Genomic DNA, 25719 nt, shown 5'->3' on the forward strand with positions numbered 1-25719 from the left:
ATCTTTATAAGTGATAGTCTTTTCTTCAACTTTAATAGGTGCAACTACTTTTACTTCTATGGGAGGATTATATTTAAACCACTTCTCCTTAGGGAGATCAACATGAGTAGCAAAGGATTCACAGAAAGAAGCTACTATCTCAGAGTCAAGTCCATATTTAGTGCTAAACTCATGGAAAGCATCGGTATCCATAAAAGATTTAACACAATCAAACTTAGGTGTTATACCTGACTCCTTACCTTCGTCGAAATCCCATCTGAATTCAATAGTCTTCATCATAAAAGAACCAGTACAAGAAGTATCGAGCATGGAGCGATTATTGAGAGAAAGCCGAGCATAAATTTTTTGAATAATCATTTCTCTTGAGAGCTCATGATTGGGGCATGAATATAACATTGACTTAAGCCTCCCCCAAGCTTGAGCGATGCTTTCTGTAGCGACCCGACCTCAGATGGTCAAGTCTCTGTGCCTCAGTGTCATCCCTGGATCGGTAATGCTGACACACACAGTACTCGAAGGATTTATAGCAGAGTAGCAATCACACACTTATTACATCAAATGTCTCAAAAAAGAGAACTTATTACAATAAATATGGCTTAAGGCCATCTAATACGATAACAGCGGAAGGCTTGGAAGATAAAGCGAGTCCATCAACTCCAACGACATCGCTGAGTGCATGACAACGACCTATCGCACCTTTACTCGTCGTCTGAAAAGTCTGCAACGTGATACGTTGCAGCCCGAAAATGGGTCAGCACATGGAATATGCTGGCAATGTAACACAGTAGAGCAATGAATAGATAAAAGCTATCACTACATGCATATATGGCTGGTGGATGCTCTATGGTTATATGTTTTTGCGAAAAGCCAATTTTTCCCTACAACAAAGGAATAGATTTTATTTAACTATCATGGTAGTTGAAACATCATTGAGAAGGTACCTCCAACTCAATCCCAATTAAAAGTAATTATCAACCCAACATATTAAAATAGAGTGATGAGATACATTTGATAATCCAAGTACTAGATACTCAAGATTGTCCATAACCAGGGACACGGCTAACCATGATTAGATTGTACACTCTGCAGAGGTTTGCGCACTTTTCCCCACAAGACTCGATCTCCTCCGTTGGATTTCTCGCACTACATGGTGTTTGAGAAACGGATGACCGAGACACAGTCTTTCAGAAGCATTAACTCTAACCCCGGGTAGACAGTACCAACCTACATCCCTCTAGATCTGCTATCCTACCACCTGAAGAGGTCATGCAACATACTCAACTATGCTAGAGCCCATAATAGCTTGTGGCTGCACACGGAAGTTTCTAGCATGAAATATCTCACGATCCCTTTGAGCCTGGGTGGCGGACCGTAGGATGATCACACGGATACCCCGGGATCTCCTAGGACAACACTGGATTCCCCAGGTGCCCAAACAAGCAATGCACCCAGATGTGTATTGAAGTAGCCACCTTAAGTTGAACCATTAATTAACAATCTCACATCTGTCATGGATTCACTCACCAAACCACGTCTACGAGCATAGCATGGCAACAAGCATAACGTAAAAGTAACTCCCAAGGGTTTGATAATAAAACAGGTAATAGGTTCTACCTCATCAACTACTTCCCAATACCCACAAGTTAATGGCATCCTAATCATGCAGTGTTTGAGGATTGGAACTAATGCATAAAAACTGGGTATGAAAGGAGTATGATCAATGTGTTACTTGCCTTGCTGACGATCCGCAAAACCTAGTGACTCGTAGTACCACGCTTCGCACTCCGGGAATTCTATCGCAAACAAACAATAACATACATAAACAATCAAGCAAAGATGCACGGGTAAAACTCAAATAACAAGATTTAACCAGAAAGTTTAACTTAAGAACTCCGGTTTGCAAACAGAATCAAATCAAACGGAGCAATGAAACACAAACTGCAAAAGAAACAAGATCCGTTTACTAATCTGGACTAAAGTCAAATTTTACAGTACCTGGTTAAGCGGAAAAAGGGCTTTGAGACGAAGATCGAGGCGCTTGAATCGCCTGATTCTGATAAACGAGCGAAAAGATACGCTAAAACGAAAATCGGATCAAAAATCACGATCGGAAATAATCGCGAAAAATCCGAGAAAAAGAAAATTGACGAACAGGCTAATGAACGAACGTTCGCTGTCTGTGACTAACGAGTGAACGACGTTCGTTTAAACGAACGGACGAACCTCCGCAAAATAAATAAACCGTCAGAAAAACCAATCTATCAAAAATAAACCGAAGGAAAAAAAAATAAAAAAACCGGGGTTATCCGTAGAAAACCGACTGGTCAACGGCGATCAACCGCGAGATCCGGCGCGGCGGCAGCGACGGCAGGCGGCGGCGGCGGCGGCAGGCGGCGGCGGTGGCTAGGGCTGACGGGGCGGGGCGGCTGGGGTGGGCTGCAGGGTGGGGCGGCTGGGGCGGCTTATAAAGGGCCGGCCCGAGGTCTCCTGGCCAGGTACGGCCCGAAGTCGGTTCCTTTTTTTTTAATAATTCCAGCGTGCAGAAAAAGAAAGAAAAAGAGTACTAAACGGACTCCAAAAATTCCAAAATAAATTTTCCGGTCCTCTAAAAATAAGCCGGACAAGGTGAACATTTATTTGGGCCTCTAATGCAACTTTGAAAAACGCATATTTTTCCTATGCAAATAAAATAGCAATAAAATCCGAATAAAATCAAATATTTGATTTTAATATTTTTCCTCCAATATTTCATTTATTTTGGAGAAGTCATATTATCTCCTCTCATATATTTTAATATGAAATATTTTTGGAGAGAAAAATAATTAAAACAAATGATCCTCGTTTCGATATTTGATAAAATTCAAATATGAAAACGGTGAAATCCCCAACTCTCTCCGTGGGTCCTTGAGTTGCTTAGAATTTCGAGGATCGCAAATCGAAATGCAATAAAACATGATATGCATGAATGATCTATGTATAACATTCCAAATTGGATATTTGGGATGTTACACTTTCTCCTTTGCGAGGCCAAAAATTATATATATAATTACGATCATGATGAACAAGATGCATAGGATAAAACTTCTGATGAAATTCGAATTTCAATCATTTGTAGTCCCATGATCCCATATCATCACATAGCCTATACCATGTCAATGCCTCTCCCTTCAAAGATAAAGGTAAGACCTTCTTCTTGATAACATCATCGGGCATACCTGCAAGCTTAAATAATCCACAAACTTCATCCACATAGATTAAGTGTAAATCGGGATGCAATGTTCCATCTCCTGCAAAAGGATTAGCTAGCAGTTTCTCTATCATACCCGAAGGAATTTCAAAGTAGACATTTTCAGTAGGTTCAGTAGGTTGAGGAGCAACTATTTTCTCTATTGGTCGGGGTGAAGATACCCCGAGCAAGCCCCTCAAAGTATTACTTTCCATAGTAACAAGTGACAGTAAATTTCAGCACACTATATAAATTTTTCCTTACCAAATTCCACCTACCAAAGGCACTTCACTCCCCGGCAACGGCGCCAGAAAAGAGTCTTGATGACCCACAAGTATAGGGGATCTATCATAGTCCTTTCGATAAGTAAGAGTGTCAAACCCAACGAGGAGCAGAAGGAAATGATAAGCGGTTTTCAGCAAGGTATTCTCTGCAAGCACTGAAATTATCGGTAACAGATAGTTTTGTGATAAGGTAATTTGTAACGAGTGACAAGTAACAAGCGTAAATAAAGTGCAGCAAGATGGCTCAATCCTTTTTGTAGCAAAGGACAAGCCTGGACAAACTCTTATATAGAGAAAAGCGCTCCCGAGGACACATGGGAATTATCGTCAAGCTAGTTTTGATCACGTTCATATGATTCGCGTTCGGTACTTTGATAATTTGATATATGGGTGGACCGGTGCTTGGGTGTTGTCCTTACTTGGACAAGCATCCCACTTATGATTAACCCCTATTGGTAGCATCCGCAACTACAAAAGAAGTATTAAGGTAAACCTAACCATAGCATGAAACATATGGATCCAAATCAGCCCCTTACGAAGCAACGCATAAACTAGGGTTTAAGCTTCTATCACTCTAGCAACCCATCATGTACTTATTACTTCCCAATGCCTTCCTCTAGGCCCAAACAATGGTGAAGTGTCATGTAGTCGACGTTCACATAACACCACTAGAGGAGAGACAACATACATCTCATCAAAATATCGAACGAATACCAAATTCACATGACTACTTATAGCAAGACTTCTCCCGTGCCCTTAGGAACAAACGTAACTACTCACAAAGCATATTCATGTTGAGAATCAGAGGGGTATTAATATGCATAATGGATCTGAACATATGATCTTCCACCAAATAAACCAACTAGCATCAACTACAAGGAGTAATCAACACTACTAGCAACCCACAGGTACCAATCTGAGGCTTTGGGACAAAGATTGGATACAAGAGGTGAACTAGGGTTTGAGATGAGATGGTGCTGGTGAAGATGTTGATGAAGATTGACCCCCTCCCGATGAAAGGATCATTGGTGATGATGATGGCAATGATTTCCCCCTCCCGGAGGGAAGTTTCCCCGGCAGAACAGCTCTATCGGAGCCCTAGATTGGTTCCGCCAAGGTTCCGCCTCATGGCGGCGGAGTTTCTTCCCGAAAGCTTGCTTATGATTTTTTTCTCGGACGAAAGACTTCATATAGCAGAAGATAGACACCGGAGGCCTGCCAGGGGGCCCACGAGGCAGGGGGCGCACCCGGGGTCGGGCGCGCCCCCCCACCCTCGTGGCCAGGGTGTGGGCCCCCTCTGGTATTTTCTTCGCTCAATATTTTTTATTATTTCCAAAAATGACTTCCGTAGAGTTTCAGGACTTTTGGAGTTGTGCAGAATAGGTCTCTAATATTTGCTCCTTTTCCAGCCCAGAATTCCAGCTGCCGGCATTCTCCCTCTTCATGTAAACCTTGTAAAACAAGAGAGAATAGGCATAAGTATTGTGACATAATGTGTAATAATAGCCCATAATGCAATAAATATCGATATAAAAGCATGATGCAAAATGGACGTATCATTATTACGTTCCAGCGAAATGAAGCGAAGGGTGCCATGAATATCAAGTTGAGCTCCCTGCGATGACAAGTCGAAATTGCACAACTCACCGATGGCCACCAATCAGTGAGAAGCTCCTGTCTAGAAGGGGTGTAACGCTGCCAACGGAGCGGAAGCAATATGTGTTGGGCATCCTCGTCCGCATGACAACATCGAGGACATTGCGCTGGATGTGGAAGTTGCCGACGAGCAAGTCTATCCATTGTCCATAACCAGTTTCGAGAATCAAATCAAGCAATTTTTTACCAGAAGGGGCATCCAAGAACACCATATTTCCATGGCACAAGGAACGAACTCCCTACCAAATAAGAATGCCTCATACGTCTTGCACGTGGAGTATCCTCCATCGGTAGACAGACGCCAAGAGAAGATATCGGCCTCAGTAGCGCTACAATGAGACACGGTATCCTAGAGCTCAAGAAACTCGGAAATATGGCAGGACCAAAGACATGGATTGTGTTGACCCAAGCATAATTCGGGAGGGTGTCAGCCACCAATAGGCGCCGCGCAACCAGGTGCACAAAGTTCATGAGGTTAGGTGCGATTTCTCAATGCTCCTAACATTATTCCACCGATCGAATCAGAAGTTCATGAGCTTACCATCTCGAAGTTGGCATCACATGCCCGCATGCGCAAGCTCAACCCCTTCTAGCCAAAGAGGAAGACACAAGCCCTACATGGCTTGTCACGCACCCTCTTCTCCTCCCATAGCCACCTGGTGTGAAGAGCTTAATTTAACAGCCCAAGATTGATCACCCAAGGCCATCATACAACTTAGGCGATTGATCCCTCGATTTGGACACTGTAGGGAGCTTCTTCAGTGAGTGGGCAAGGCAATTGAGAGTTGCCTCTTGCTATCACTACCTCGTATCAATCAAGGAGCTCTAAAGCATGCTGAGCTGGCCGGACAGGATCACTAGCTTCCGATAATATGTGCTTGTCACTTCACTCGAGCCTTGAGAGAATCCGTGCACACAATGTTCCATGCCACGATAAAACATCCACCACGCGCATCCTCGAGACTATGCCAGAAGAATACCAACCTTAAATTTGTCGATGCACTTGAAGAACCATAGATGAAGGTCTAAGGCCATCATGTGAAAAATGGGCTTGGTGGACATCTTGGAGCTGACAAGGATAACCGTCTAGCTCGCCTAAGTAACGAAGATTTCCACGTCGGTAGATGGGTGGCAATTCTATCCATAAGCGGCTGGAGCTCCGCCTTTGTGATGGCCTTCAGAAATAGCGGCAGCCACGGGTAGGTTATAAGGAATGGATGAATTGGGTGGTCGACTCTGCCAACTACATCATGCATTACATCTAATGAGCGAGATAAAGATTTTGGCAAAGTTGCAAACAATCCCAGAAGCATCTCTGAAGCATTGGAGCAATCCCTATGCTGCCTCCACCTCATGCAAGGTAGGATTGATAAAAAGCACAACGTTGTTGGCATATAGAGATAGCCTATGGTTCATATCGCCATTGATGCAAGTGGAGGAAGAGGTTCGCCAATTCCGCCTTGTGGAATAGGGTTGTCAAGATGCGTTTTGATGATGAATAGAGTGGGTACAGGAGATCCCCGGCATGCCAAAAGTTCTATCCCGCGCACCCACTGACAAGGACTGCTTGTGTGACGCCCCCGATTCGACCGTACAGTAATCAAACACGCAAATGTGTAGGATCAAGATCAGGGACTCACGGGAAGATATCACAACACAACTCTAGACACAAATTGAAATAATACAAGCTTCATATTACAAGCCAGGGGCCTCGAGGGCTCAAATACAAGCTCGATACACAAGAGTCAGCGGAAGCAACAACATCTGAGTACAGACATAAGTTAATCAAGGATGCCTTAAGAAGGCAAACACAAAAGCAACAACGATCGAAGAGGCAAGGCTTCCTGCCTGGGACCTCCTAACTACTCGTGGTCGTCGGCGGTCTCCAAGTAGTAGTATCCGTCGGCGGTGGCATCTGACTTCAGGGATCCACCATCTGGTTGCATCAACCGGAAAGAAGAAGGAAGGGGAAAAGGGGTAGCAAAGCAACCGTGAGTACTCATCCAAAGTACTCGCAAGCATCAGATCTATACTAAGTATGAATTGGTATCAAAGGAAGGGCTATATCTGTGGACTGAACTGCAGAATGCCAGAATAGAGGGGAAGGCCTAGCCTATCGAAGACTAGCATCTTCAAGCAGCTCCGAGCATCTTGCAGCATGTAGGAGAGTAAAGAATAGCAGTTTATAATTAACAAGCATGTTGTAAGATTAATGCCCAGAGATCCTTCCTCGACACCCTGCGAGAAAGCAATCCCGGATCCAACATATCCATCACATATCAAGTATCCATTTCTATTTTTATAAGATCAGGATACAAGTCTGAACGTCCATTATCGTGGACACGGTATTCGAATATATGTCTTCCCTACAGGGGTGCACCACGTTACCCAACACACTCGATCACTCCGGCCGAGCACACCTTTCTGGGTCAATGCCCGGCCTCGGAAGATCAACACATCGTAGCCCTACCTATGCTCAGCAGAGAGGTCCCCGCCGGTCTACATCCTAAGCACTACGGGGTCTGGGCCCATCGCCCGTTGCACTCCGGGTCATTGTGCGCAAGGGGATACCAGCACCACCCATGAAGTGGATGGCACGATCCGGCCCGGCCACAATGCTGAACTGGACGTCTGACAAAGCTTCGGCTGATACTGCGACGTCAAGGCCCATAACTATTCTCGCGTGATGGTTAGTGCGTAAAGGCCAGAGGCCAATTCAGAACAAATACCCAAACCTGTTAGTGCATTAACAATTAAAGTAGTGACGGCTGTCGAGACAAGTCCGGAGCTATCACCCTCTCCTGGGTGATACCGCTAAATAGCCAGCCGCCACCGTCACATTGCACAGGTGCTCTCCGGGCTTGCCCAGCTTTCACAACGGTCTCAAGTAAAGTCAAGGTAACTGTGTGTCCAGACATCAAGGGGAAAACCCGAGGAATCACCCCCGGTGGATTCCACTCGATGTAATCATCAAGGTGAACGTAAGAGGATCCACCCTTGAGGTTCACACTTGAGGTGTTGCACGTCAGAGCCGTATCGGGAATGGTGAAGGAGGAAATCACCCTCGTTGACCACGACCGAATAGCTACACTACAGAGATCTCATCAGGAGTGATGTATGAAGTTCCACCCTCGGCACTCGATGGTAACTCTGCAGAGTCGAGCAACTAAAGGGGCGTGATGTGATGTGAGGTGTTGGGCTCTGGTCGTCGATCACGTTGACCAAGTCATCGATGATGAAGCAGGGGCAACAAGGACAAGGTGGGGGTCACTGATGGATAACTATCCAACCTATACTAAGCAATTTAGGATAAGCAGGTAGGTAACAATAGCAGGTACGAAAGCAGGCTATGCATCAGAATAGGAGCAATCAATTACAGTAGCAAAATCTAATGCGAGCATAAGAGAACGGAATGGGCGATATCGGGATGATCAAAGGGGGGGCTTGCCTGGAAGCTCCGCTGAAAGGGAAGAATGTCGTCGTCGACGTAGTCGATCACAGGGGCATTAGCAGCGGTCTCGGGGTCTACCGAAGAGAAGAGGGGGGAGAAACAGTAAATACATAGCAAGCAAGTGCATAACAGGACAACGGGCAGAGCTAGACGTGTTCTAACGCGGTGCTACGGATTACCGGTGAAGGGGATAACATTCTAGAATGCTTTCCCGAAGTTTGGCATTTTCGGACAGACGAAATAGAGGGGGAAAGTTCCATGTCTCTATGATAGGGGCACGTGACAGATGAACGGACAGCGTATTCGGATTCGCCTCGTCGTTCTGAGCAACTTTCATGTATAAAACTTTTTCATCCGAGCTACGGTTATTTTTCTATGATTTTTTAAAGTTTTATTGAAATTCCAAATTACTGGATTTAATTTAATTCAAAAAACATTTAAATAATAAATGCTATGGGTACACAGAAGTGTACCCAGCATTAAGCACATCTGGCCGACAGATGGGGCCAGGGGGCCCAGTTGACCAAGTCAACAGAGACTAGTCAACTAGTGAATAGTAGGAGTGGGTCCACATGTCATTGACTGTTCTAACTAACTACAGATTTAACTAACTAATATAGTTCATTAGGTTAATTAAGATTAATTAATTAAGTTAATTAAGTGTTTAACTAACTAATTAATTATTTTTTATTATTTTTTAAACAATAACAGGGGCGTGTGGGGCCCCGTTGGCAGTGGCACAGGGGGCTAGCGGGGGGGGCGTTAGCAAGTGCGGGCGGGGCGCCCGTCGGGGCAAACCCGGGCGAGGCCGCGGCAAGGGGCTGCGCCGGCGCGTCTAGCCGGAGCCGCGGCGAGGCGCGAGCGCGCGGTCTGGTGCCAGCGGGCGTGGTCGCGGCCGCTGCCGCGGGCAACGGCGAGTCTGGGACGGCGCGGTGGCGCGACAGAGGAGGCGGGCCGGAGCTGGAGGGGTCGTGGGGCGGAGCGGGAAGGCAGGCACGGCGGTGCGAGGAAGCAGCAGGCGCAGCGGGAGAGGAGGTCTGCGGAGCAGAGGCGGGGCGTCGCGTGCGGTGAGCAGATGCAGGCAACCGCGGGCGGTGAGCAGTGGGTCACGGGGCGGCAGGCGGCAATAGCAGCAGCACCAGTAGCAGAGCAGAGCAGCGAGAGCAAGTGGGAGAGGGCGACGCAAACGTGCGAGTGCGGGCGTGTTCGGAGGCGTGCTCGGGCGGCTGCTGTACACGGCGGCTACGGTAAGGGGAGCAGAGGAGAAAGAGGGAAGGGGACTCGCGGCTCACCGGGCTCCTGCAGATGTGCTAAAGCGGGCTCGGGGGAGGCTCGAGGAGGCCGGAACAACGATGGAAGCTGCGGCGACTCGAGGTTGAAGACGACCTCGCCCCGCTCGAAGGAGAGGCGCCCGGCTCGAGCCCGATGGCGTAGGCGACGTAGGGGAGCAGGATGGAGCTGGTGGGCACGGTGGAGAGACGAGGGGTGGCTGCTGGGCGCGGGATCGAAGCGGGTGCGGCGGCGACTGCGTTGACCTCCTCTCCAGATCGACGGAGAGGGAGAGGTGGAGAAGGGGAGAAGAGGGGCAAGTGGGTAGTGGGTGGAGTGGCAGAGAAGGAAGAAACCGAGGCGTCGGGGGGATCCTTATCCCCTTCCTGACGGCGTCGACGAGGTGGTCGGGGTCGACCTCGCCCCTGTAGTGACACGGTTGGTGGAACAGGGGAGGAGGGCGCAGGGGCAGGTGGGCCGGCTTGTGGCTTAGTGGGCCAAAGCCCAGGGGAGGCCGGTTCCTTTAGCTTATTAACTTTTGTTTTCTTTTTATTTATTTTCAGTTTACTGTTTCCAAATCTTATTATCTATTTATTTTAGCTTTAGCAAATATCTAAACATCACCTAAATTAGTGTTTATATTTAGGCTACTGACCTAAACGATTTGGCACATTAATTAAATAGTTTTATATTTGTTTAGTATTTAAAAACATTTAACAATTGTTTTAAGCCCCGTTTTAATTATTATAGGGCATGAAAACACTTTACAAAAATGTTGGGTCAGCACCATAATTGGTTATGGAATATTTTCCACACTTTGAACTTTTTAGTTTGCATGTTTGAGATATTTGAATTTTTGGACTTTAGTTTAAACTTGAATTTGAATTAAGATTTGGATCAAGCGAGGATTGGGAACAGTAATGTAATGACGTGGCATCATAAGCAGAGGATTACTGTATCTTAATTATCCGGGCGTCACAATTCTCCTCCACTACAAGAAATCTCGTCCTGAGATTTTAGGTGGTAGAAGGAAACAAAACGGGGTATTCATCACAAAGACGATCCTCACATTCCCAAGTGGCTTCATCTTTAGAATGATTTGACCACTAAACTTTCAGAATTTGATAGCCCTCAGACGGGTACGACGTTCAGCTTGAAAGAGAACGCGGATCGGATGGTCTCGGTAAGAGAGATCATCGTGCTGGGGTTGAGCTTTATAAGCCATGGGGTTATTGCAATAAAACTTGCAACTCACGACATCGGCCATGACATTAGCCTTGCCAGGGGTATAAGGAATAGCATAGTCATAGCATGCAAGTGTTTCCATACATCGTTGTTGACAGAGGTCCGGACCTAGCTGAGTAAACAAATACTCCAGACTTTGCTGATCGGTGAAGATCTCACAACTAGTACCAAAAGGAAATGCTGCCACAACTTTAGTGCAAATTTAACTTGCAGCAAGTTCATGGCCATGGATTGGGTAGTTCTTCTTGAAAGACACCTTGGAATTTACAAGCGACTGGAGCAATTTTCAATTCTCACAACAGGGGAAGCATTTACGCGTTCAAGGAATAAATCCATGCTTCGGCATTTCGAACAAGATGAGCAGGGTAGCTCACAATCTCATTTGAAGGATGTAGTAGTTTGATAGTTTTAGTGGCGCAAACAATAGAGGGGGTATGTGTTTTCAACCATTCCATGCCCAGAATGAGGTCAATATTGGACGACTTCAAAACAATGGGGGGGCGAAACATGGAATTCCAACCCTTCAATTTCAATGGGGACGTTGTCACTAACCATGGTGGTCCGACATTAGCCCGTGAAAAGCAGCTTGGAATTTCGGCCAAGTGATGGCGGTTCCAATAGGTAAGGAATGCTTGTGCCGGTCCCACCATTGAGCATCGGGGCCTTTCAGGTATTAAGCCGCGAAGGCGACATAGTTGACAGGGGCTACATCAGCAGACACCAGCTTGAAAGTGATGTCACGGAGCCAATCATCAGCATCAATTAGTGGCTGAGTTGAGCTGCAGTAGATGACAGGGTTAAGATGCGCAAAGTCTTGCGGTGTTGCTGGGGTGGGTTGCTAATTCATATTGGGGAGCGGAAACTGAGCCATGACTCCTACCATGAACTGGTGATTCAACATCAAACTGTTGTATCATTCCGGCCATGATTTCGGCCGATGGTGGATTGTCGCCACCACGACCATAACTAGCGGGTCTAACCATCCTGCTTAAAACATCGGGGTGCGGTTTAACAAGGGGTGGAGCAAGTGTATGGAGTCATTCAAGATGTAACTTGAACAATGAGAAAAGGCACAGTATGTACAAAACAGTAGTCATTAAAGACATACATATACATATTCAGAGCCATTTACACGTTGTTTGTATGAGTTCGGACAAGAGAAGCATCCTAGGCATACTAGGCGGCATGCATGCACGCGATGGAGGGATACATCGACGGGACATAGCGAAGGCTACATCAACGTCGGAGAAAACCTCTGGAACGAGGGATTTGCAAGTGACGACGCAGGGTGCCCTCGATAAAAGGATCCTGCGGTCAGTGAATATTGTGAAGTAGAACTTGGCCCTCAATTCGAGAAAGGGTAATACAAATCTCCAGGTGGATGTGATCACGAGAACCTAGTATAGAGGTAGCAAAATCATTTAACCTGAATAGAAGAGAGATTAGAGTCCCAGAGTATAGACGAGGAGTAAAAGATCCTAATACCACCCAATGGCGACGTGGGCCCGTAAGCCACCCAGCCATGTTAGTAAATCGGTTTTTCAAAGACTAGACTCAACTTCGGGCAAGGAGTTGGAAAGGGGGTTCCTACAGGCAGTCGGCTCTGATACCAACTTGTGACGCCCCCGATTCGACCGTACACTAATCATACACGCAAATGTGTACGATCAAGATCAGGGACTCATGGGAAGATATCACAACACAACTCTAGACACGAATTGAAATAATACAAGCTTCATATTACAAGCAAGGGGCCTCGAGGCTCGAATACAAGCTCGATACACAAGCGTCAGCGGAAGCAACAATATCTGAGTACAGACATAACTTAATCGGATGCCTTAAGAAGGCAAACACAAAAGCAACAACGATCGAAGAGGCAAGGCCTCCTGCCTGGGACCTCCTAACTACTCCTGGTCGTCGGCGGTCTCCAAGTAGTAGTATCTGTCGGCGGTGGCATCTGACTTCAGGGATCCACCATCTGGTTGCATCAACCGGAAAGAAGAAGGAAGGGGGAAAAGGGGTAGCAAAGCAACCATGAGTACTCATCCAAAGTACTCGCAAGCATCAGATCTATACTAAGTATGCATTGGTATCAAAGGAAGGGCTATATCTGTGGACTGAACTGCAGAATGCCAGAATAGAGGGGAAGGCCTAGCCTATCGAAGACTAGCATCTTCAAGCAGCTCTGAGCATCTTGCAGCATGTAGGAGAGTAAAGAATAGCAGTTTATAATTAACAAGCATGTTGTAAGATTAATGCCCAGAGATCCTTCCTCGACACCCTGCGAGAAAGCAATCCCGGAGCCAACATATCCATCACATATCAAGTATCCATTTCTAGTTGTATAAGATCAGGATACAAGTCTGAACGTCCATTACCGTGGACACGCTATTCGAATATATGTCTTCCCTGCAACGGTGCACCACGTTACCCAACACACTCGATCACTCCGGCCGGACACACCTTTCTGGGGTCAATGCCCGGCCTCGGAAGATCAACACGTCATAGCCCTACCTAGGCTCAGCAGAGAGGTCCCCGCCGGTCTACATCCTAAGCACTCCGGGATCTGGGCCCATCGCCCGTTGCACTCCGGGTCGTTGTGCGCAAGGGGATACCAACACCACCCGTGAAGTGGATGGCACGATCCGGCCCGGCCACAATGCTGAACTGGACGTCTGACAAAGCTTCGGCTGATACTGCGACGTCAAGGCCCATAACTATTCTCGCGTGATGGTTAGTGCGTAAAGGCCAGAGGCCAATTCAGAACAAATACCCAAACCTGTTAGTGCATTAACAATTAAAGTAGTGACGGCTGTCGAGACAAGTCCGGAGCTATCACCCTCTCCTGGGTGATACCGCTAAACAGCCAGCCGCCACCGTCACATTGCACAGGTGCTCTCCGGGCCTGCCCGGCTTTCACAACGGTCTCAAGTAAAGTCAAGGTAACTGTGTGTCCAGACATCAAGGGGAAAACCCGAGGAATCACCCCCGGTGGATTCCACTCGATGTAATCATCAAGGTGAACGTAAGAGGATTCACCCTCGAGGTTCACACTTGAGGTGTTGCACGTCAGAGCCGTATCGGGAATGGTGAAGGAGGAAATCACCCTCGTTGACCACGACCGAATAGCTACACTACAGAGATCTCATCAGGAGTGATGTATGAGGTTCCACCCTCAGCACTCGATGGTAACTCTGCAGAGTCGAGCAACTAAAGGGGCGTGATGTGATGTGAGGTGTCGGGCTCTGGTCGTCGATCACGTTGATTGAGTCGTCGATGATGAAGCAGGGGCAACAAGGACAAGGTGGGGGTCACTGATGGATCACTATCCAACCTATACTAAGCAGTTTGGGATAAGCAGGTAGGTAACAATAGCAGGTACGAAAGTAGGCTATGCATCAGAATAGGAGCAATCAATTACAGTAGCAAAATCTAATGCAAGCATGAGAGAATGGAATGGGCGATATCGGGATGATCAAAGGGGGGGGCTTTCCTCGAAGCTCCGCTGAAAGGGAAGAAGTGTCTTCGTCGACTTAGTCGATCATAGGGGCATCAGCAGCGGTCTCGGGGTCTGCCGAAGAGAAGAAGGGCGAGAAACAGTAAATACATAGCAAGCAAGTGCATAACAGGACAACGGGCGGAGCTAGACGTGTTCTAACGCGGTGCTACACATTACCGGTGAAGGGGATAACATCCGAGAATGCTTTCCCGAAGTTTGGCATTTTCGGACAGACGAAACGGAGGGGGAAAGTTCCAGGTTCTCTATGATAGGGGCTCGTGACAGATGAACGGAGAGCGTATTCGGATTCGCCTCGTCGTTCTGAGCAACTTTCATGTATAAAACTTTTTCATCCGAGCTACGATTATTTTTCTACGATTTTTTAAAGTTTTATTGAAATTCCAAATTACTGGATTTAATTTATTTCGAAAACATTTAAATAATAAATGCTATGGGTACACAGAAGTGTACCCAGCATTAAGCACATGTGGCCGACAGATGGGGCCAAGGGGGGCAGTTGACCAAGTCAACAGAGACTAGTCAACTAGTGAATAGTAGGAGTGGGTCCACATGTCATTGACTGTTCTAACTAACTACAAATTTAACTAACTAATATAGTTCATTAGGTTAATTAAGATTAATTAATTAAGTTAATTAAGTGTTTAACTAACTAATTAATTATTTTTTATTATTTTTTATCAATAACAGGGGCGTGTGGGGCCCCGTTGGCAGTGGCACAGGGGGCTAGCGGGGCGGGCGTTAGCAGGTGCGGGCGGGGGCGCCCGTCGGGGCAAACCCGGGCGGGGGCGCGCGGTCTGGTGCCAGCGGGAGCGCAGGCGCGGCGATGTGAGGAAGCAGCGGGCGCGGCGGGAGAGGAGGTCTGCGGAGCAGAGGCGGGGCGTCTTGTGCGGTGAGCAGCTGCAGGCAACCGCGGGCGGTGAGCAGTGGGTCGCGGGGCGGCAGGCGGCAATAGCAGCAGCACCAGTAGCAGAGCAGAGCAGCGGGAGCAAGCGAGAGAGGGCGACGCAAACGTACGAGCGCGGGCGTGTTCGGAGGCGTGCTCGGGCGGCTGCTGTACACGGCGGCTACGGCAAGGGGAGCAGAGGAGAAAGAGGGAAGGGGACTCGCGGCTCACCGGGCTCCTGCAGATGTGCTAAAGCGGGCTCGGGGGAGGCTCGAGGTGGCCGGAACAACGACGGAAGCTGCGGCGACTCAAGGTTGAAGACGACCTCGCCCCACTCGAAGGAGAGGCGCCCGGCTCGAGCCCGATGGCGCAGGCGACTTAGGGCAGTAGGACAGAGCTGGTGGGCACGATGGAGAGACGAGGGGTGGCTGCTGGGCGCGGGATCGAAGCTGGCACGGCGGCGACCGCGTTCGCCTCCTCCCCAGATCGATGGAGAGGGAGAGGTGGAGAAGGGAAGAAGTGGGGCATGTAGGGAGTGGGTGGAGTGGCAGAGGAGGAAGAAACCGAGGCGTCGGGGGGATCCTTATCCCCTCCCCGACGGCGTCGACGAGGTGGTCGGGGTCGACCTCGCCCCTGTAGCGACACGGTCAGTGGAACAGGGGAGGAGGGCGCAGGGGCAAGTGGGCCGGCTTGTGGCTTAGTGGGCCAAAGGCCCAGGGGGAGGCCGGTTCCTTTAGCTTATTAACTTTTGTTTTCTTTTTATTTATTTTCAGTTTACTGTTTCCAAATCTTATTATCTATTTATTTTAGCTTTAGCAAATATCTAAACGTCACCTAAATTAGTGTTTATATTTAGGCTACTGACCTAAATGATTTGGCACATTAATTAAATAGTTTTATATTTGTTTAGTATTTAAAAACATTTAACAATTGTTTTAAGCCCTGTTTTAATTATTATAGGGCATGAAAACACTTTACAAAAATGTTGGGTCAGCACCATAATTGGTTATGAAATATTTTCCACACTTTGAACATTTTTGTTTGCATGTTTGAGAAATTTGAATTTTTGGACTTTAATTTGAATTTGAATTAAGATTTGGAGCAAGCGAGGATTGGCAATAGTAATGTAATGACGTGGCATCATTAGCAGAGGATTAGTGTAGCTTAATTATCCGGACGTCATACGTTGAGAGGGAGAGGAACAACGTCAAGCGATGGATCCACCTTCCCCCCCCCCCCCCAAGAAAACCATGGCGCAACACTTGAAGGAAAACAACAATGAGACCGAGTTGAAAGCCTTTGTGATGCCAAGTTTCAACACGAAGATAAATTACAAATCATATTCTACCAAATACAACAATATACTAATATATACTCTAACACTTTTTTTTGAAACTACTCTAACACTTTTCATGTGTGGGTTGACCCTGTCAATTCATTAATCTATTGTTATATGGTTGTATACCACCATGCTCTTTTCAATGATTTAAGCTCTAAGCAATCGTCCCCTCACTGGTAGATAAGAGCATCTACAGTCGTACTGGGCAAATCCAGCACCTCAAACGTTTGTGGACGCGCCCGGACGCGTCCACAGGCACTGACCGGGCATCACTCAAATGTTGCGCCGCACATCCACATACCGCAAATTCCGACCCTCAAATCCATACAATTCATGCACGTCGGTCATACGGTACAAATTGTCTGAATGCCAAAGTTCGAAACAAAGCAAAGCAAATCATAGTTCAACAAACCGGACATGGCAAAATGAAATCAATGTCCGAGCGTGACGGATGGCATCGGATCACTGGCTGGGCGCCTGCTCCAAGCGGAAGGCTCCCTGCTTCAGGCTGAATGCGTCCTCCTCGTCTTTCTCTGCCTGCATCTGGGCAGCCTCCTCCGCCTGCAGCCGGGCTGCCTGCTCCGCCTGCATCCGAGCCGCCTCCTCCGCCTGCATCCGGGCAGCAGCCGCCCTCGCCTCCTCATAGTCCCTACGGTCGTTGATCTCCTTCTTCTTGTCTGCAAGCCACTTCTTCGCATGCTCATCCAAGAGGGTCTCGTCCGCTAACATGATCCTCGCATCTTCCGCGTCCCGTGCGAGTTGCAACCTCTCTTTTTCAAGCTCTATGTCGCAAAATGTCTTGGCCTTCTCGAGCTCCTAGTTGATTGCCGCTTGTTGCTTCTCCAACTCAATATTCTCCCTCTCAATTTCCAGCTTCTTCTTCGCCCTTTTCCGGTCCCACTCCATCCTTTCCTTTTGCGCGGCGGAGGAGACAGCTGCTCCACTACGTCCGAACCTCCCTGCGCCGCCGCCGCCTCTCTCTCTTGCTGTTGGCGTCACCGCAACTTGCGGGCGACGTTCTCCGCCTTGCAAGTTGCAGCCGACGAATTCACGCCGCCGACAGACGAGGCGGACTGCTTCTACGTCGTGGCGGTGTGGGTCGGGCTGGACGACATCTCCGGCGGTGGATACGGGCCGAAGGTGAGGATTAGGAGCAAGAGTGGAGGATGGCGAGGGTCCGGGCGCGAGAATGGTTGGAGGGCGGCGGGAGGAGGATTGGTTTGGTGGAATTTGGGGTGGGGTCGGGCTGTCGGGTCCGACGTGACGGTCGTGCCCGGGCGCCCCCATATCCGCCCCATATTTGGGCTGAATATGGGGGGTGCCGGTCAACCCGAACGTTTGAGGGCCGTTTAAGAAGCCCGTCTGGGTCAAAAAACTGTGACCGAACAGTGACCGGGCGACCCGCCCGAACGTATGAGGCAGGTTTGAGAGGTCCGATTATAGATGCTCTATCAACGGGCCTTTCTTGGACTCCGGGTGCAGATCTGATGACCTAGCGGTCATAAGCAGCAAATACTGATAGTCCAGAGACACAATTCTGTTCCACACAGCAGCACGTTCTTATCGATCAATAGAAAACGTCATCATCTCCATTAATTTGGCCTTCCTACGGGCCATTGAATTCAGCCGTGTCATTTTCAAGAACGCGTGCTCGCTTCTCTTGTAGGTCTGGAAGTTAGTTGCATGATTGACAACTTTGACACTCTTACTTACATCTTTGCACAGATACTATTGTAGATATACTATACGATACACGACATGCAGACTAGGTCACCAAAGACTAGGTTGCAACTTGCAACCTGACTCTTTTGACGGTTAATTTGGCCGAAACTCAGAATGTAGTTCTGTTTCTACTTTCTACCGTAATGTGAATATAACCTACCTGTGGTTCTATAGTGAGGTGGACAGTGCTATTATCAGCCCACCAGGGTTCAAAATGCTGGTGCTCGCAGTTCCCGTCGACGACGAGACGTCTAAGGTAACTTCGTGTATATATATATATATATATATATATATATATATATATATAAGTGCTTGTGTCTGTACTGTGTTTAAAAATAAAAGAAGCTCACCTGCAAAAAAAAGAATCTAGACCAACTGTGTAGCACGTAATTACGAGCGTTTTCCGGGTGAACAGTTGTGACGAGGAATTGGGAGCTCGTGGGTTGTATTTAGATCGCCAACTAGTATGATACTTTCCGAATCAGCAAAGTATGAAGATAGCAACCTGGTGCATGCATGTCCCTCCTCTAGAAAGGTTGCCATTCTTATCGCCATATGACGTTACCGCTTGTGCGTGAATTCCTTCTCTGCTAATTAAAAAACTGCGTACAACTCTTGATGAATCTCTCGATAGATACGATGGAGATTTGGCCAGCACTGAAGTGCCAAAAGGCAAAAATCTTAGAGCTTAAATATATACATATAGAAAATCGGGCGTTCGCTGGTTAGCTTTTCCGTAAGAACACAGAACGTGCACAAATGACGGAAACGACAAACTGTCTTGTCATACATCTCTCACGCGCATAGTTTCAGGGATTCATGGATCGTTCTGATTTTTCCGATAAAGGGAATATATTAATATCGAGATGATATCAATTACACCCGGCCTCTGCAACAACATCATATACAGAGCAAGTCTAGATATGATGGATGCATACAACAACAAAAAAGAAAAAAGAAAAAAAAACGAAAGCCTCGTCAAAACAAAGAGAGACTCGCAACAACAAGAGCACCACCAATGGTGGCAACACCTAGACTCCGAAAAAGATTCTTCAAAAATGACGCCTTCAGGAAGGTTATAGTGCACAAACATCATCATCGTCCGGTCCGACCATCCTAGTCAGATCCTGGGTTTTCACCCTGAAGAAGGTCCAATTTCCAAACAATGCCTTCAATAAGGAAACGACTATGAGGCCGCCATTGCCAGGTACAAGACCTAGGGTTTTCACCCCGGAACTGAGACCACCAAGAACAAAGTCTGTCAGTGTCGCCGCCCACTCGCCGAGATTACTGCTGCTAAGCTCCAATCGTCCGACACGCAAACTTCTTCCGATCTAGCCCATCCAGTCTTCTTCATACATCACCGCCATTACCAAGAAGTTTCACACAATATGAGTGCGTAGAACCTCTGGCCTTCGCTCCATAATGACATGCCCACCTCCGTTAGATCCCTGCTGACGAGGCGGATAGTGCGATGTGGTGGCGCCGCCGCTTGTACCTCGTCACGGTGAACCGTGCACAGCGCCGAAGATCTCAGGAAACGCCACACAAGGGTACCAGACAAGGAACATCTGTAGGCATCCGCAGATGGCATCATGCCCCTCACCTCCATCACAATGGACGACCGCAGCTAGAGGCGCGCGCGTCGCCAGAATGTGACCGAAGTACTGGGATTTTTTAATCTCGTTTATGCACCGAGCCTAGTCCTCAATAAATGCGTGAGTACCAGAAAAGTCTGGTCCTTAAGAATAAATAGGAACCTAAATTCGCCTCCGTGAGGATTCGAATCCAGGTGTTGGGTTTGTACATCCACTCCTCCAACCAGTTGAGCTAGGGATCGTTCTGATGAACACCGGAGATGACAAACTGTCTTATCCTGTAAAAAAGAATCGGAAGCAGCGCTTCCTTATAGCGAAACCCATTACGTTACCTGAGCGGAACCAAACGCGTCGTTACAGTCTATTCATCAGAGTGTTCATCAGAACGATCCCTGAATCCTGATAGACTAGTCTGGTTGCCGTGCTCGTTCTCTGCACTAGGTGGCTCATCTTTTTCTTTATGAATGGGAATTGTGGAGGTAGGGACAATCTGGTACAAACACTGGTCAAGTTTGGTTAAGTTTGGTTACTCCGTAGTCCGTTCATCTTTGTCGTAGACCCCACTAGTGCGAGACGAAGAAAACCAGGCCACTGTAAGAACATTGGCAGCAGGAAGAGGGCCACTCTCAATAAAAAAGGAGAAAAAAAGACAGGAAGAGGGCCACTCAAAGACTAAACTCCTATGAAATCGCTGTGGAATTTTGAGGCTCCAGCACGTCTCTTTTCCTATGACATCCAAGTGAGTGATGACATCGCTGCGGAGGTCATCCGTGTTATTCTTTTCCTTCGGAAAATTCAGTGGTCCTGTCCTGCTCTTATCCGGATGTTTATTCGCATAACCAATTCCATGGTGCTATGTTTATTCAGAGATTTGAGCGTACAGACCACAAAGCTATATATATGAATCCTGTTTAGATAGATGTTTTGACCATTCAAAAAAAAAAGATAGATGTTTTGACCTCGTTGTTTTCATTTAGGGGTTTAGGGCTCCAACGCCGACCCTCAAACCTCCCGCAACTGTCCGGACTAAGGAAACCATCCAACGCGGTCATGCATCGGTCAACAGCAAACTGGAGACAAAAGGTGGAGGAGGTTTGTGGGAGCTTGGACCGATCTCAAGCCTGCTTCTGACCGCCTTGTCCCACCAAAAACCCGTCAGCCGTCCATCCCGCGCTTTTCTTTCGATGCACGCGCCGCTTACCGCGTCACATTCATGCCGGCTCAGAGCACGCGAAAGCCGGTATTGAAGCCAATGACACCTCCTCCAACAACTGCCGCTCTCTCCCCCAACCCACGTCCTCGGTGGTTGCGGCCGCACTACGCACGGCGTAGGAGGAAGCGGAGAGGATCATCCACAAGTGTCAGGCGGCCGTCGGGAAGCCCTGCCACGACACTGCCACCTTCCGCTACCCTAAGCCTGACAGTGATGACTCCGATGCTAGGTCGGGCCACGATAGCGGAGGAGGAGCCGCCGGCCAGCCCGGCATGACCTACAAGGTCACCATCAAGTATAGAAAAGTTTAGGATTTTATTTTCAGGTTTTCAGTTCATCGGACGAAGTATCGCCCGGTTTTATGTACAAATTATCCTAGTTTCAATGAAATCCGTCGTATTTATATCAAAATTCGCCTGATTTAATCGAATTTTCTCTGGTTAGTTTGAATTGTTGTGAAAATATATAAGGCAACGGTTAAATATTGTTCTCCCACATCTATGTCCGCAGATTGATCATCTATTCACGGAGGGATGCAAGAGGACCCGTATACATTCATATGATTAGATGACATGCGTCACAATGTGGGGCCGAGCACATCATGGTGTGACGTACGACCTTTTCTTGCAGGTGACGTACAAGATTTGAATCGTGCTGTTCTGTTTGGAGTTTGACTCCTCGCCCTCATCATACAAAATTGAAATCGGCACATGCGCCCGGTCCAAAACCACATGTAGGTTACCAACTTCACCGAGAAGCAAGCGACCGAGAGAATCGGAGATTCATATGACCATGGCGTTTGTCTTGAATCTTGATGATTTCGAGTAAATAGCATAAAACTACTACTTTACAGGCTATGGTTCCAAAAAAACTACCGGTTTTTAATTTTTCTCACATAACTACCAAACGAAGGGTCGGCTGTTTCAAAAAACCCAAATCGTCGAGTGCTTTACGATTAATTGTGGTTATGACAGTCAGGCCCCACGTGTAAGAGCTCTGATTGTTTGACCGTTAGGGGTGGGGCTGCACACAAATTTAAAAAAGCAATCAGGTCCCTGTAAGTTTGTAAAAAAGCAATCGGGTCCCTGCCACACATCACGGCAGCCATTGACGCAGGTCTGCCCGGAGCTCGCGATGTCGCCTCCTCTAGCCGGCGAGCCGCCCGCCGCCCGCCACCGGCGATCACCGGAGATCAACCCCGGCCGCTCCTCAGCCTTGCTGCTTCTCTACACCCGCCGTCGACCAGTGCTGGACAACCCCATCGGGCCAGTGGCCGCCTCTGCGCTTGGCGAGGACGCCGGCTCCCCATGGAGGGCAGCGAGCCCTGGTGGCCCTATGGCGGGCCGGCGAGCTCCACGGCGAGGGCGATGGCGCCTCCGCGGCGGACAGCGCGCTCGGCCTCCGCGGCGACGCGAGCCGGGAAGAGCGCGCCGGAGATCCCCGCCGGGTCGTCGGAAAAGATGAGATCGAAGGCGCCGTCAGAGAATGGGAGGCGATGGGGGTCTGCGCGACGGACGAGCGGCGGGAAGTCCACGAGGTCGATCCTGGTCACTTCGCTTACCCCCGCTGCATGGAGCGCGTCGACGGCGTTGCCGGCTCCGGCGGCGAGGCAGAGGACGCGGGAGGAGCCGGCCAGGGGCTCCGGCGAGCTCCTACTAGCAGCAACCGCGGAGGGGGGGAGCGACGTGGCATAGGGCGGTGGCCGGACCTGGCATAGGACGGCGGCGTGGGCAGTGTGGCCGGCGGCCATGGCAGTTCCTTCGCGGGCAGGAAGAGTGGAGGAGAAGAAGGAAGGCAGAGAGGAGAAGATGACTAGATGAGAAGAGACACTGACATATGGGCCCCACGTGTCAGCTAAAGGTCAAACAAACAATCAAACTAACGTTTCGTTTAGGTGTGGGTCCGACCTGTCATAATCACGGTCAATAGATAAGCACTAGACGATTTGGGTTTTTTGAAACAGCCGACCCCTCGTTTGGTAGTTATGTGAGAAAAATTAAAAACCGGTAGTTTTTTGGAACCATAGCCTGTAAAGTAGTAGTTTTATGCTATTTACTCGATGATTTCCAACTGGAAATTAGCCAAGCGAAGTCGTAAATATATTTCTTTCTCCTTTTTATTTCTTCCTCCAATTAATTTACAAGTACATGTATGCAACTATAGTTGCTGACAAAATTAAAGTACTACGTCAAAATCGTTCTCTGGCAGTTACATGGTCCGGCAGTTGCTAGGCTGTTCCTCGCAGACGACCATGTGCGGCGGGTATTGGTGGTGGTAGTAGCCGGCCGGCGCCGGCGAGTAGTAGTACTGCGGGGGGTTCACCGGCTTCTTCTTCTCCTCCGGCTTCTTCACTTCCTCTACCTTGATGATGTGGGCGTGGCCGAGTTTCTTGCGGAGGCAGCTGACGAGGCACACCGGGTCGACGCCGTCACCGACCACCTCCAGCTGGTCCCTGGCGTCGCCGGTTATGCCCATCGACGTCACCCCGGCTGCTCTGGAGGCCAGCGTCAGTGCTTTCGACCGGCGTTTGTCGCACGACATGCTCAATTGGATGACAATCTTTTGCTGCAACAAGAAGAAGAAGAAGAAGAAAAACTATGGATCAGTCGTATGCTTCAGCTTCAGAGTAATGCATTGCTTGCTCAAAATTAAGCTAGGTGCTAAACAAATCAACATGAGAATAGGAGCAGAAACTGAATAGGTTCCTCACCTTCATTTTGCGTGCTGCTGGTTTGGCAGATGCTCCCTATCAATGAGAAACAGAAACTCGGAAAATGTCCGCGTTCAAGCGAGGCTAAAATCGAAATTGGTTTTGGTAGCTACTGATCGATCTTCCAAGGGCTGTCTCGGTGTCTAGTACTAGCTTGTGATGGTTTTGTGAAGGGGATAGATGTAGCCCCTTACCTTATATACGCACACAAGCAGTGGGCGTTGGTGTGGGAGCAGAGAAGCAGAGTTATCAGTATCAGGACCAATCCAACGCAGATTCGCAGCAGCAGCAGCAGCACTGCAGCGGTTGATCTCCGAGTGAGTAAACAACTGCCCACCAACTGCGCAAGTAGCCATGCATGTAAACGCGTCCTCATCACATGCTCTCGGTTGAATTCTCCGATCACAAGGGCATTAGACAATGATTGGCCGCGTTGCACTCGCCGCTGCGGACATACCGGCGTAGACCGAGTCGATCTGTTAGTTAACAGCATGAAAAGACAAAATACATGGATATACAATACAATAGCTCACGTTCAACTGATCAGCGGTCCTCGATCAGCTTAATCAATGATCAGTAATGCTATTCCAACGCAAATTTTAGGGACTAGTTGATTTTTAGATTGCAACCACCCCGTGATCTTTGCACTGCAGAGTGCTGCGTGCGTAAAAAGTACGTAAAACTTTTAACGTACGAATGGCACTGCTCATCAATGGTATATAAATTATTTTTTCTGAAATATGCTTTAGTGCAACGAAGGAGGTTGCGAAGGGAATCTTTGATTTCATCTCCTTAGAGCATCTACAGCCGGGCCCTCTGTCCGTCTCATACGCTCGGACAGGCCGTCTGGTCACTGACCGGTAAAAAAAACCCGACCCAACCGAACATCTCAAAAGGGCCTCAAATGCCTGGGCTGAGTGGCACCCCTTATATCCGTCCCTAATGCAGGGCAGATACGAGGCGCCCCAAGGCACGTCTGGGCCCATCCGCAACGTCAGCCCGGCCCACCGCTGGCCCACCCCGACTCCATAAAATCCCCCTTCCAAAAGAAACCTTAACTCACTCCGCTCTCCTCCCCTCCCCGACGCTCTCATTTCCCCCCGTCAAATCCCTAGCGCCGGTGAGCATTCCAGCACTGGTAGCCACTCCGACGGCAGCTTCAGAGACGAGGAGGAGCTGACGCTCCGTATCGCGCTCGACCGCTTGCGGGTCGATACGGGCGGCAGCTCCGGGTCCGATGCGACGCCACCTGTCGCCCGTCCGTTTGTCACCACAGTGCCAACGCCGGCGCTGGGCCTTCCCACCCCGCGCGCGGATATGCGAGGCCTTCCCGATCTGCTCCTCCTGCCCGACGGCCTCCTCCACCTCCGTTCGCTGCTCCGCGCGGGTAGCGGGGGGTTCTAGTGAGCTCTCCGCCGACACCGCGGATGCGGACTCCGGAATCGAGGTATGTGCCGCCCGCTATGAGAGGCAAAGGGCAAGGGAGATGGAGGCGCGCCCGACACGTCTGCGTAGTCTTGCCCGCCGCCGCCGGGTGCCCAACAAGGAGGACCGTCTCCTTGAGTGGGTATGTTGTCGGTTACTTATGGAGGCAGAGATGAAG

General features: G+C 48.7%; 2 protein-coding genes across 2 annotated transcripts; both read right to left on the reverse strand.

The window, feature by feature from the left end:
* Positions 1–22387: 22387 nt before the first annotated feature.
* LOC109734212 (uncharacterized) lies at positions 22388–23426 on the reverse strand. The gene has a single exon (XM_020293421.3). The coding sequence runs from the start codon at positions 23154–23156 to the stop codon at positions 22740–22742; it is 417 nt and encodes a 138-aa protein (XP_020149010.1). The 5' UTR covers positions 23157–23426; the 3' UTR covers positions 22388–22739.
* Positions 23427–23513: 87 nt separating this feature from the next.
* On the reverse strand, positions 23514–24345 carry LOC109734211 (heavy metal-associated isoprenylated plant protein 47-like). Its single transcript, XM_020293420.4, has 2 exons — positions 24117–24345; positions 23514–23971 (listed from the first exon to the last, which is right to left on the reverse strand). Exons 1-2 carry the CDS (start codon positions 24120–24122, stop codon positions 23615–23617), a joined length of 363 nt encoding a protein of 120 aa, XP_020149009.1. The 5' UTR covers positions 24123–24345; the 3' UTR covers positions 23514–23614.
* Between the last annotated feature and the right edge of the window lie 1374 nt (positions 24346–25719).

Source organism: Aegilops tauschii, chromosome 2 (genome assembly GCF_002575655.3).
Source record: "Aegilops tauschii subsp. strangulata cultivar AL8/78 chromosome 2, Aet v6.0, whole genome shotgun sequence".
NCBI classification, from domain to species: Eukaryota; Viridiplantae; Streptophyta; class Magnoliopsida; order Poales; family Poaceae; genus Aegilops; species Aegilops tauschii.

Coding starts and splice junctions, on each gene's coding strand:
- LOC109734212 (XM_020293421.3), bottom strand. CDS start 23,156: ATGGCCGCCGGCCACACTGCCCACGCCGCCGTCCTATGCCAGGTCCGG.